Source organism: Anguilla anguilla, chromosome 7, assembly GCF_013347855.1.
Source record: "Anguilla anguilla isolate fAngAng1 chromosome 7, fAngAng1.pri, whole genome shotgun sequence".
Lineage (NCBI taxonomy): Eukaryota > Metazoa > Chordata > Actinopteri > Anguilliformes > Anguillidae > Anguilla > Anguilla anguilla.
Genome location: NC_049207.1, coordinates 44,381,148 through 44,393,806, shown reverse-complemented (window position 1 = coordinate 44,393,806; position 12,659 = coordinate 44,381,148). Strand labels below are relative to the sequence as shown.

Below are 12,659 nucleotides of genomic sequence, written 5' to 3'. Positions count from 1 at the left end.
AATTCTGAAAACAGTTTTTCCTTTATGTATTGATGAGCGACAAATAGTTTCTACATGAAAAATATTGATTTGTGGTGTCAAATTCTGAAAACAGTTTTTCCTTTATATATTGATGAGCGACAAGTAGTTTCTACATGAACAATATTGATTTAGGGTTTAAAATTCTGAAGACAGTATTTTTCTTTATATATTGATGACCGACAAGAAGTTTCTACATGAAAAATATTGATTTAGGGTTTAAAATTAAATGAAGAGGCTTTATAACAGGGGGTCTGGTGAGGGTGAGTCATTCTTGACCCTGTAGACATGGGGTACGTGCAAAACAAGACGATACGAGGGTTAAAGAAAGAGTTGGTTCTGGTGCAGCGTTCATTCTCAGGGACACTGTGTGTCGCTGAACTGATGTCTTTCTGATGTACCCAGCTGCAGCTGTAATGACCGCTTGAATTTTGGGGGAAATGGGACCGTGCAAACCTCTTAAATCGGTGGCATATGTGAGTGCGAGAACGTGGATATGCGAGTGCAGCCGGCTAATGAGCTTTGTAATTACAGGCGCCCGTTAGCCTAGCCTCGTTATTTCCAAGGTGCAGTCTTTAAGCATCTGGGGTCTGAAAGTAGCTGAAAACGAAGCCACATCATGCAAAAGCACCCTGCGTCACTGAATAAAAAGGCTTTAGTAAAGGTGAATGTTTTATTATTTATTAGCCTGCAAATAATGCCAGGATGTCCTTAAAATGGTTGAAAACGAACAGTTCTCCCACGGAGTGCCGTCCATAGTGGATTTCATTTATATTACCTGACAAAGAGTGTTCTGAGTTTTCCAGCATGCCAAGTGGTTCAGAATGGGAGCAGCACCCCCTGCAGGCGACGGGGAGTGCAGCAGTCAGGGTAAACCGTTCAGTACTGTGAAGATCCAAACCCTTGGGTTCTTCTCCATGTGGTGTTTTGCAGAACACTGTTCCTTGTGAATTTCACACATGCAGCTGTGCAGGACCGGCCAGGGAAATGTAGAGACGCCATGCTCTGCGTTTCTCTTTGTCATTACCTCTCTCGCACTCTCAGTTATTCACCCTTTCACACTCTTAGTTATTTCGTCTTTCTTTGGTTTACACTTGCGGTCACACTTTTGTTCATTCTCACACATTCTCTTTCACTCTTTCACAGTCTTCATTGTTTCTCTGTCTTCTTTCTCTTCCCCCACCTCTCTGCCTCCCTCCCCACCCCTTGTCCAGAGCACCAGCTTGCTGTGGTTCGTCGGCTGTGCTGTTGCTCCTCTGTCTCAGCTCTCGGGTCGTACCAATACAAATCTGCCCGTGGGGTCCGGGACATACCACTTCTCCCACAGCTCCATGTGCACACAGGGGAAGTCCCAGGGTTTGAACCGGCCGTTCCAGTGCAGTAGGTTAGCTGTATGCAGGAAAGCCTCGGAGTACCAAGTGTCAGGGCTCCAGCCTGAGGGGGGGAGGAGAGGGGGGCTTATGTTAAATTTGCTGTAGGCCCACCCTGAAGTTTAAATAAACAAAGCATAAAAAATAAGGAAGGATAATTTATTTGCAAATAAATGTAAATGAGACTCCTGTGTCAAAGGACACAGCAGTGGTTCAGTATTTTTACAGTTGGCCCATATTCAAGGAGAGAGCAGTCTCAGGAGTTACTTTGTATTTTACACACACACACACACATACCAGGATCTGCTCAAGCATATATATTTATCTGAAGGTCAGAATTTATAGCTTCAGTTGTTGCAAGGAAGTGCTCTTCCCCCTGCCATTCAAGACCATGTTCATGAGATCGACGCCCGTTAGACAGGTGAAATCATCTGGTCTCACCCAGGTGTCCGATGTGCCAGTTGGCGTCGATGTCGGAGTACTTCTGGTAGAAGGCGATCAGCATAGGGGGAGTGGCCACGCCTCCTGCCATCGAGCTGGTGTACAGGTTGTCCCTGAGGGGGGAGGGGGGAGGCAATGCTTCTTTAAAGGCACGGAGTAACTCCTTTTCCCTCTTTTAACTTTTTAACCGTTTGACCAGACACTGAAAAGCTGTTTTCACAGCCGAAAGCAGCCAGAGGTGAAGAGTGTCATACCGGAGGACGGGTTGACAGCTGAGAGGATGGGAGGAAGAATGAAAGAGTGTCGTAGGACAGCGGAAAGAATGAAAGAGCACAGAAGGATGGGGGAAGAAATGAAAGTGCAGAAGGATACGGGGGAGGAAATGAAAGAGCAGAGTCTGATCTGGCAACTTTTCAGCGGGACTGTACCAAGTCCTGAGAGGGGCAGAATTTCGGATGCAGAGAGGCAGGTGTTGCATATGGGGGGTGGATGTGAAACGCAGAGGGGTAGATTATGGTTGCAAAGGGGCAGGTGATAGATGTAGGGAGTAAATGTGGAATACAGAGGGGCAGGTGATAGATGTAGGGAATAAATGTGGAATACAGAAGGGCAGGTGATAGATGTAGGGAGTAAATGTGGAATACAGAAGGGCAGGTGATAGATGTAGGGAGTAAATGTGGAATGCAGAGGGGCAGGTGATAGATGTAGGGAGTAAATGTGGAATGCAGAGGGGCAGGTGATAGATGTAGGGAGTAAATGTGGAATGCAGAGGGGCAGGTGATAGATGTAGGGAGTAAATGTGGAATGCAGAGGGGCAGGTGATAGATGTAGGGGGAAGCTGTGGGGCGCACAGGGGCAGATTTTAGACTGAGCCCCAGCAGGGTTGAACGCAAACCTGACGTTGCTCTGCATCCAGCCCTCCAGCTGTTTGGTGATCTTCTGCCTCCTCCACTCCTCCACGTCAACCACGATCACGCCGGGGTTAAAGGAGCACTCGCTCGGGTTGATCCCCAGATCCCGCACCTGCATCTTCCTGTAGTCCAGGAAACCCATGTACGTCGTCTGAGAAACAGACACACACGCACACATATACACACACATACATGTTCATCACTTAAACTGCCTGTACCCTCATATCACACCTCTTCATCACTTAAACTACCTGCATTTCATATTCAACCTTTTTTATACCTGCATACCTTCTAAACAATCTATTTCATGTACTGCAAATGTCCTGTGTCTTACCTGTATACCACCCAGATAGATGTTATCTTACCTGTATTTCATATATAGCTAATTGGTCACAGTCCTTCCCTGCATGCCCATGCTCTGGACCTCCTCTAACCCCAGGTCACAGTCCTTACCTGCATGCCCATGCTCTGGACCTCCTCTAACCCCAGGTCACAGTCCTTCCCTGCATGCCCATGCTCTGGACCTCCTCTAACCCCAGGTCACAGTCCTTACCTGCATGCCCATGCTCTGGACCTCCTCTAACCCCAGGTCACAGTCCTTACCTGCATGCCCATGCTCTGGACCTCCTCTAACCCCAGCTCACAGTCCTTACCTGCATGCCCATGCTCTGGACCTCCTCTAACCCCAGGTCACAGTCCTTACCTGCATGCCCATGCTCTGGACCTCCTCTAACCCCAGGTCACAGTCCTTACCTGCATGCCCATGCTCTGGACCTCCTCTAACCCCAGGTCACAGTCCTTACCTGCATGCCCATGCTACGGACCACGTCAGACGGCAGGTCGCAGTCGGTGGGGAAGGCAGCAGCATGTCCTGGGTCCAGTTTAGTGTTGTACAGGTCCTGTATGTCCCCTGAGTCAGAGAGAGCAGGCATCCGCTTCCATTACCACTGTAAATGACTCTGCTCGTTCAGTGCATTGATCATACATTACAGAGTAAACGCATACATAGTGTGCAAATAAAAGCTCTAAAGAGACATGAAACACTAATTGGAAAATCACACATTTCAACAGGACTAAATGACACATTTCAACCAGGACGAATAAATGAATAAGTGTCTTTGAAATGCTGCCACCATAGAGGTTTTCATTCACATATTTGTAAATTGTAAATATACACAGCACTGTAACAGTACATTTAAATATATACAATAGCCTTGGATTCTTCCGCCACTGCGAGTTGAACTTAATCACTGGAACAATGAGAGTTTTAAATGTCCCGGAACTGCCTTTCTTTCTGCTGGAGGTGAGTGCAGAAGGAACATAAGCTATCTTGGCACCTTCACCTTGAAGTGTTTACCTTGCACAATGACATCATCATCTAAGTAGATCACTTTCTTGTGTCCGATGACAAGCAGCGGCAGGTAGAAGCGGACAAAGTTGAGCTAGAAAACAGGAAAGCAGCCCATGCTTATACTAAGCCAAAATGGTGTCCAAAATGGTCTCTTACATAAGTATGCACTGCAGTGTCAAAAAACGTGTGCTTATAGAGAGCCAAAATGGAGTCCAAAATCACCTTTCTCTTCAGTATTGACTCTAGAACATAAGCTGAAGATAGTTATGCAGGAAATGTGTAAATCAGGTGTATGTGAAACAGGTTACATGAATATGCAAACACCTGGACTCACCGGGTGCTTCAGGTCGGGGCGGGTGGAGTCCGATTTCACCTTCCCTTTCAGAACCATTGGGTTAAACTCCAGGATTTTAAACTTGATGTTCTTCAGATCGGAGTTCTCAATATACTGTCTATTAAATGAAAATAGAGGTTTCTTTTTGAAATTGTCAGTAACCTGGCAGACATTAATGGTGTCTAAAGGGTTATAGCATTTCAAATAAAAGTATTTGACCCAATTATGGTAGGTACTCTTGATGGTGGAACCTTAGCGGGGGCTGAGGGAGAGGGGGAAGTGTTTATGTGCTGTACCGGGTGTAGGAGACGGCGTCGCGCAGGGTGACAATGTAGAAGATCACGTTGGCCTCGGTGTTGCTGCGCACACTGTTGATGGTTGTCATGGCACCACCCATCCTCTCCTTGGCAGCGCAGATGACCACCAGGATGGCGTTACCGTCCACCTCCTCCACCTGTGCTACAGTCTCCACCTTCTCCAACATCTCTGCCTCCTCCGGCTTCTCTCTACCTGCTGCCTTGTGTGTGACTCCCGGCTCCATCTTGACTCCGCCCGACTCTCCTTCCAAAGGGAACACCCACAGACAGGGGTACCATCACATGACCACACATTCTAACCAGACCCAGGTTCAATATTTTTTATCTGGAATACTTTAACCTTTAGTAAAAAAAAAAAATATGTAAGTAAAAAATCCCACAGATTATTGATCATTTTCAAAAAAACATCTATTTATTTTAATCAATATTCAGGACAAAATTATTTCTATCATGAGAACCTTTTGGTTAGAAATAGGTTTTGGTGAAAATACTCAAAGATCTCTAAAAGTGTTTGAATTCTACCAAATTTAACATCTAAAGCATGAAAGCTGCAGTGCTAAATTGAAGTCACTGGCTAATTGGCTAATTGTTTCCAAGGTCTAAACTGGATACTGATAAAAAAAAAAGAAGCCACAAAAACATTCTGCAATCCTCCAGGACTGGAGTATGGTAGATCCCTGAAGGTAAAGCATTTCAAGTGAAGTAACTGACTCCTATCCCCCCTGTGGATAATCTACTGCAGTACTGCCTGGGACAGAATGACCGCAGTTTTAGCTGCGAGGAATTTGAGCGTACCTGTATTGCCGTTTGGGAGCTGGACTTTGTGAACCTTGCTGTACAGGATTATATACATCATCAAAATCAGCAACATCAGGAGCACCCGGTTTACTGTAATAGGGAGGAACAATAATGTATATTATACATGTATATGTAGGGGACTTCATTTAGTGCAACACAGGAAAGAGACAGGACCTAATTTAGTGTAACAAGGCAGAGAGAAGGGATCTAATTTACAGTGATGCAGGAAAGAGATTGAGGAACCTTCCAGAAAGAATTTGCCAGTGGACACAAGCATACAATCATATTTTTCAATAATGGCTAAACAGGGTTTATTTACTCAACGTTTCACCCGCAGTTGAATGTTAATGCACAACAGTCACTCAGAGGACACGACTGGAGGGAGGGTGGACATATTGTTGAGGTGGGGGAGATGCAACAAATACCAATTTTACCTACTCTTTGTTTCAAAATATACCTATTTTACCTCCTCTCTGTTTCAGAATTTACCTCATTGGCCATTGTAAAGTCAGCAGTCACTCGTGAAATGTGTGCGAGATTTGTGAAGCTGACCATGTCAGTGTGAATAGGGTGAAATGCAGGACAATCTAGGCTCAGCTAATTTACACTCCGATCCAAACCTCCCGTCATTACGTGTCAAGCACAAGACTTTCGCTCAGGTCAGTGCTTTGGGACACACAACCTGTCTACACCCCAGATGAAGACCTTCTTCCCTTCATTTCAAACTTCCATCTCAGACCGCCCTGGAGCTGAGCTATCAGTCTCAGACTGGCTGTCTAAATAAGCAGTGCTGACCTCTGATCTCTACCACTGCCCTTCACAGGCGGCTTCATTCTTTAAACATCCTGCAAGTTAAAATATACATGAAGGGCAAAAGAAATACAGATGTATCAAACTCTAATGCTCAGAAATGACAAACTTTATGGGAAAATGTGTTACTTTCCTGTAATACAATTTGGGTGAAAATAAAGTGTTAATCTCTCGCTTGTGCCTTAATGAACATTTTAAATGGGAGAAAAAACGTGAGTGGGGTATTTATTTCTGAAAGCACCCAGCTGTAACTGCTTAAACACACAGTATACTGAGCCTCAAAGATACATTCAGCTAAAGACATAATCACATCATTACAACATAACCATATAATCATGAGAATGGTGCTATTTATTATCTGAAATGAAATCACAAAATTCATAAATCTCATTCTCTCTGTACAAACACTCATCTTACATGTGCAAGTGTGCACACACAAACACACACAGACACACAAACACACTCTTAGGGAATTGTCTGTGTGAGTACATGGACAGAAGGGTGTGTGAAATGCCCTGATTCCCAGTTCACAGTGGCCCACAGGCTGGTAAATTTGAATGCAGTAATGGGTAAACTAATGACAGAAATATGACTGTGTTTTAAAAATGTGACATTTAACAGAATTTCATTCATTAGAAGGGCTCGTGAGTCACTGGTTTCATTATAGTGCTAATAAACTGCCGCCACAGAGTTTTATGGGCCTGTTGCAAGATGTGAGTGTACAGTAGCTCAGGGAAAAGGGTTAGATTTGGGTTCTTTAATTTCTCCTCAACAACTCTTAAAGCAGCCCTGTAGATACATCATCACTTCTGTCCAGGAGCATGCACACACATGCGCACACATAAACATGCACACACACATACGCACACGCACACATGAACATGCACACACACACAGTCACACACACATGAACATGCATACACACATGCACCATGCACACACACACACACAAAAGTAATTAGATCATCACTTATACCTTATACACTAACATATGCAAGCTCTTAACACATTCATCTCTTACATCATCAGTTCTGCCCAGGAGCACTCTCTCTCTCTCTCTCTCTCTCTCTCACACACACACACACACACACACGCTGATTCACATGGACACACACACATACACGCACACACACATGCGAGTTAGACGTATGGGAGCATTCCAGTAGCGTCGGGGGGAAAGCCTGGGAGGTAGCAGCAGGGCCCAGAGCACAAAGCCTGCATTCAGAGGGGCCGCCACCGCGGAGTCTGGCCAGAGCCGAACACATCATTACCAGCCGCCCGACACACAGCTATTCTGTTTACAGACTCCTCTCACACCGTTCCCCCTAAACACCAAGCTCTATGCATTATCCCACAGGACCTGTCCTACAGGATTTACAGTCTTACAGTATTTATGATCCTGCAGGATTTATTGTTTACAGGACGGGCGCAGTGCGATCGTCCTTTTGTGTTTTTCCATGTTAAACGCAGTGAGCTTCGGCGGGTAGCACAGAATCTGTTGGCATGAGGGCGAAGCTGCATTGTACGCACACAAAGTTTAATAAGGAACATGCGCAACACTCACACTTCCTCAGCTGGACCATCTTTCCTCAGGCACCATCTGTAAAGGAAGATTTAAAACTTGGGTCATGAATCAGGGACAGCTGCTGTACGGTACATCTTGCATGCGGACGCGGCTAACGAGCGTATGCTGACCACACAGGGCCAGATCTGCAGAAGCGCCGCACTTTCAGACTGACCCTCACAGTGTGACAGCCATATTATCTGTGCTGTATCAGTGAGTGATAGCCATATTAGCTGTGTTGTATCTGTGATAGCCATATCAGCTATGTTATATCAATGTGTGGTGGCCATATTAGCTGTGTTGCATCAGTGTGTGATAGTCACATTAGCTCTGCTGTATCTGTGATAGCCATATCAGCTATGTTATATCAATGTGTGGTGGCCATATTATCTGTGTTGTATCAGTGAGTGTTAGCCATATTATCTGTGCTGTATCAGTGTGTGATAGTCACATTAACTCTGCTGTATCTGTGATAGCCATATCAGCTATGCTGTATCAGCGTGTGATAACCACATTAGTTGTGCTATATCAGTGTATGATAGCCAAATTAGCTGTGCTATATCAGTGTATGATATGGTTGCCAAAAGTCTGGTTTTCAACCAGAATGTCCGGTTTTCAAATCATTCGTAAAGGTCTGTTTTGTGGTCCCAACCGGAAAATGTAATGTCCGGTTTGAGTAATTGGTGGAATAAATTTACCTACAATTGGCCCCCCACCCCCGGTTTTAACTAATTCTAAATCTGACAACCCTTATGTGTGATAGCCACATTATATGTGCTATTTCAGTGCGTGATAGCCACAATAGATTTGCAGTATCAGTGTGTAGCAGCTACAGCAGCTGAACTGTGTCGATATGTGTTAGCTACATGAACGCTCTAGGCAGATGAACAAACTTCCACCATGTATACTTTTCCTTCAAACAATTTCTCTCTGTGGCAATACCCTCCAGCCCAAATTGCTGATACGCCAGGAAACCAGGGCTGAAGCTCAAGGATGAAATTTTAAACCGTGCACACAGAGCAGGGGGTCCTGTGCTCCCAAGCGCCAAACTCAGGAAAATATTAATAACAGCAACACAGCTCTCATAACAACCTGGAGAACTATCCAGCATCGGCAGAGAGGAGAGGATATGTAAAAACGATACCCAAAACCTTACACTTAAACATGTGTGCGTGCGTGTCTGTTTGTGTGTGTGCATGCGTGCGCATGTGATAGCATCAGCGTGTGTTTGTGAGTGTGTTTGTGCGTGCATATATGAGCGCATGAGTGTGACCTTAAAACAGGAAACTTTTAGGCAGTATTATTATTGAGAAAACAAAAACACCTCTGTTAAAGGTCAACCTCTGTGTTCCTTGTTTCAAATTCTAAATTTTTTTCTCCAAAAATATTTAATTTCCCAGCTCTTGATTTTTGAACAATCGTTCCTCTTGCTATTTCAGATGTCTTGAATATGTATTTTTATGTGTTTTTAGTGTAAATTTGGCAGTAGGTTTCCCAACAGTGCGAGCTACTTCACTGCACTGAGAACAAAAACTTTACACTGACACCCCACACAGCAAACTTCATTTTCCTTTGGTTTTTTTCTCCCCCCAAAGTTTAATAAATTACTGCAAAAAGAGGAGTACTGCAACAATGCACACAAATCACAAATTATTCTTTCTCTCATGTGTCTATTTATCTTTAATTTACTTTCCCTCTCTTGCTCCCTCAACCACAGATAACTCTTTCACTGAGTCACAGTTTAAATCCACATGATGCAGCAAGATTTAATTTCCAATGCTTCTCTAGGTTCACTGTGGGGTAACCAATAATCCACCCCATGCTTAGCTAACACAAAACGCTAATATACCCCACACTATCGTAACACAAAATACTAATCTACCCCATGCTTACTTAACACAAAACATTAATCGACTCCATGCTTACATACCAAAAATCACTAATCTATTACAGTAACACAAAACACCAACCTACCCCACACTTACTTTATACAAAACACTAATCTATTCCACACTCACTTAACACGGAACACTTATCTACCCCACACTTACTTAACAAAAAACATGATCACAGCAACGCAAAACACAAATGTATCCCAAGCTCACTCAACACAAAACACTAACCTACCCACACTCACTTAACACAACACCCTTACCTACCCCTGCTCACTTTACACAACACGCTAATCTATCTCATGCTCAGTATACACAAAACGCTAATGTACTGTGCTACAGCCTAATCTACATCGGTATACTACTGTCCCTTCATGCTGAATGATCTGCCAAAAAACACTTAACCTAAGGTTTAAGATAGCATTTAACCGCAGGTCACGATCGGCCACCAGTGCAGTAAAACCGCTGGTTTTGGAGGCAGGGTAGCTATTCGAACACAGCAGGGTCTGCACTTACATATTTAAAAAATGCCTGAATTATAGCACTCTCGGTGCCAGCACCCACGGTCATAGAACAAACTGCCTGTACAACTATACCACTAAAGATGGACCGGTCATTTGGGTGCTTAAAATGTTATAACTATTAAATCTAGGAAGGCTGTTCGTTCAATGAAACATAATATTGAGTTACAGATGCCTTTTATGCTGTTTTACCATTATTTACTTTGATTCGTCAATCGTTTGAAGTTCAATCTGTAATTTAAATAGCTGGTTATTAGAACAGTGATTTTATTAATAAAGCATCAGGTAATGGTAGGCTGCCGCAGTGAACCTCTCAAATTGATTATTTTAAATTATTATTTTACTTTATTATCACTTACGCGTATTTTCGATTTTTTAACGTGTGGCTGTTAATTAGAAGTCCCGTAGAGATGAGCTCCGGCATCTTTACGACACGGTTTTCAAGTGTCACTCATCCGCTGAAAAACACACCGCACGACAGTAAATTTACGAGAATGACAAAATCACTTCACGTACCTATTTTGTAATGCAATAATTGATGGAAAATATGTATTTTTCCAGTTAGTCCAGATGCCCCGAAATCCGCAGCGAAGTGTCCATTGGCATGAGTGTCGTGTCAGCGGCGTTTCTTTGGGAGGCGGGGTGCTCCATACAGCACGATTAGAGAGGCTCCCCGAAAGGACTTTGGCTTTCAGCAAGTTCCTTCCAGATGTGCCCCATATATTGCCCAACCCCTGGGCCTTCGGAGCAGACCCGCGGGGACCATGTGGATGTAGAAGGTGGCGCGCAAAGTATATTATGGGAAACAGTAGTTAACTCTGAGGTATGGGGTTTCATTCGATTGTGTCAGGGTTCATAAATTGGCTGTTACATTCTGGTAAGTCAGGAAAACAAAACAAACAAAAAAGTTACTGTATTTTTACAGTCCATTTACAGTCACAGCCTCCCTTGATATGACCTCCCACCAACAACACATACTTTCTGTAGCTACAGGTCGAATTCACCGTTTCATTTTACAATATTGAAAGAATGCCTGTCTTATATATGAGCTTATATATTAGCCTTCAGTTTCCAGTAGTAGAATTTTAGACTGCTTTTGACCAACAAAAGGTTCCTGAAAAGTTGAAAAACTGATTAGGCCTACAGCCACTGTGCTCCATAACTTGGTGATTAAGGTTTTTATAAACATTCATCACCGTCCTGCAGTTTCCTCTTTTCCGTGGTCGCCCAGTCCAATAACGAAACATACCTCCGCTGTTCGCAGAATGTAGAACATCACACATATGCCAGTTGCTGAGCAGAGCAGTATCGCACAGACCGACCTGCCCCCCAGTGGTGAAGTGAGCGACCCGCAACCGCAGATTAATTACAAAGAATCACTACGTCCGAGTTCCGAATCATACAGTACGGTATGCACAGTAATGATACAGTACCTACTCAGATTTCACCTAGAAATATCCTACGCCCCGCATCAATATGATCGCTCTTAACCGCGGGTAAATTTGTATATTGTGAGCGGCTCCCAGGCACTGTGAGTACGTATAATGCACTTACTAAGTATTTGTAATAATATAATGCTATAGTTATATAATACTGCATTCTAACAAATAATAATACTTTGTGAATAACTACTGTACAACACAATTCAGCTCTAATAAAGAATTATTTGATTCTTTCTGAATTGCTTGTTGTATATCTGTGTTCTGCATTATGCAGGCCGCGGAGGCTGTAACCGACAGAAATCAATTCCTTATTCATTCTCCAGGGTTTGACATGACTTAGATCGGTTTTCACGTTTCTATATCTTTGCTTAGCGTCAACTCCCGCTGTTTTAATACTAAGTATTCGCCTTGGCCAAGCCATAAATTTGCGCCGAGACGCTACAGTCCAGATACTGTAGCGCTGATGTCATGTGTTATGGTAGCACAGAGTGGTTCCCTCCCTCTCTCCCTGGTCTATTATGTGGGTCCCTAATGTGAGGTCAAATCCTAAATGTTAAGAGCCCAGCGGATCTGTACAAACTCCCCGTGTGAGCGGTCTCTCGGTCAGACGCCTCAAACACCAGTCGATTCCCTCTACCAGACCGTGGGTTTGGGGACGCGTAAAAGCGCAGGTTATCAATCAAAACGTCACGGGGTTCCAGTGCGCGTTCCCATGGAATTCCATTTGACTTGGCTACTCCCCCAACCTCACCACCGCTCCATCAACGCATGGACCTAAAACTGCAGTTCTACACTCAGCAAAAAAGGTTTATTTGACTTGTCTCCATAGGGGATCCCTATGACATTCCCTCTGTGGTAGGCGTTAAGTGTGAAGCTCCTGGACTTAACCA

General features: G+C 44.0%; 1 protein-coding gene across 2 annotated transcripts; it reads right to left on the bottom strand.

Moving 5' to 3' along the window:
• Positions 1 to 710: 710 nt before the first annotated feature.
• LOC118231688 (glycosyltransferase 8 domain-containing protein 2-like) lies at positions 711 to 11,607 on the bottom strand. Of its 2 annotated transcripts, none has more exons than XM_035425765.1 (10): positions 11,577 to 11,607; positions 7,915 to 7,950; positions 5,538 to 5,630; positions 4,722 to 4,986; positions 4,426 to 4,543; positions 4,098 to 4,182; positions 3,544 to 3,650; positions 2,725 to 2,891; positions 1,830 to 1,942; positions 711 to 1,452 (listed from the first exon to the last, which is right to left on the bottom strand). In XM_035425765.1, exons 2-10 carry the CDS (start codon positions 7,931 to 7,933, stop codon positions 1,280 to 1,282), a joined length of 1,140 nt encoding a protein of 379 aa, XP_035281656.1. In that variant the 5' UTR covers positions 7,934 to 7,950; positions 11,577 to 11,607; the 3' UTR covers positions 711 to 1,279. The 2 variants fall into 2 exon arrangements, with proteins under 2 accessions (XP_035281656.1, XP_035281655.1); XM_035425764.1 differs by lacking the exon at positions 11,577 to 11,607 and adding an exon at positions 10,844 to 11,061.
• Positions 11,608 to 12,659: the final 1,052 nt, after the last annotated feature.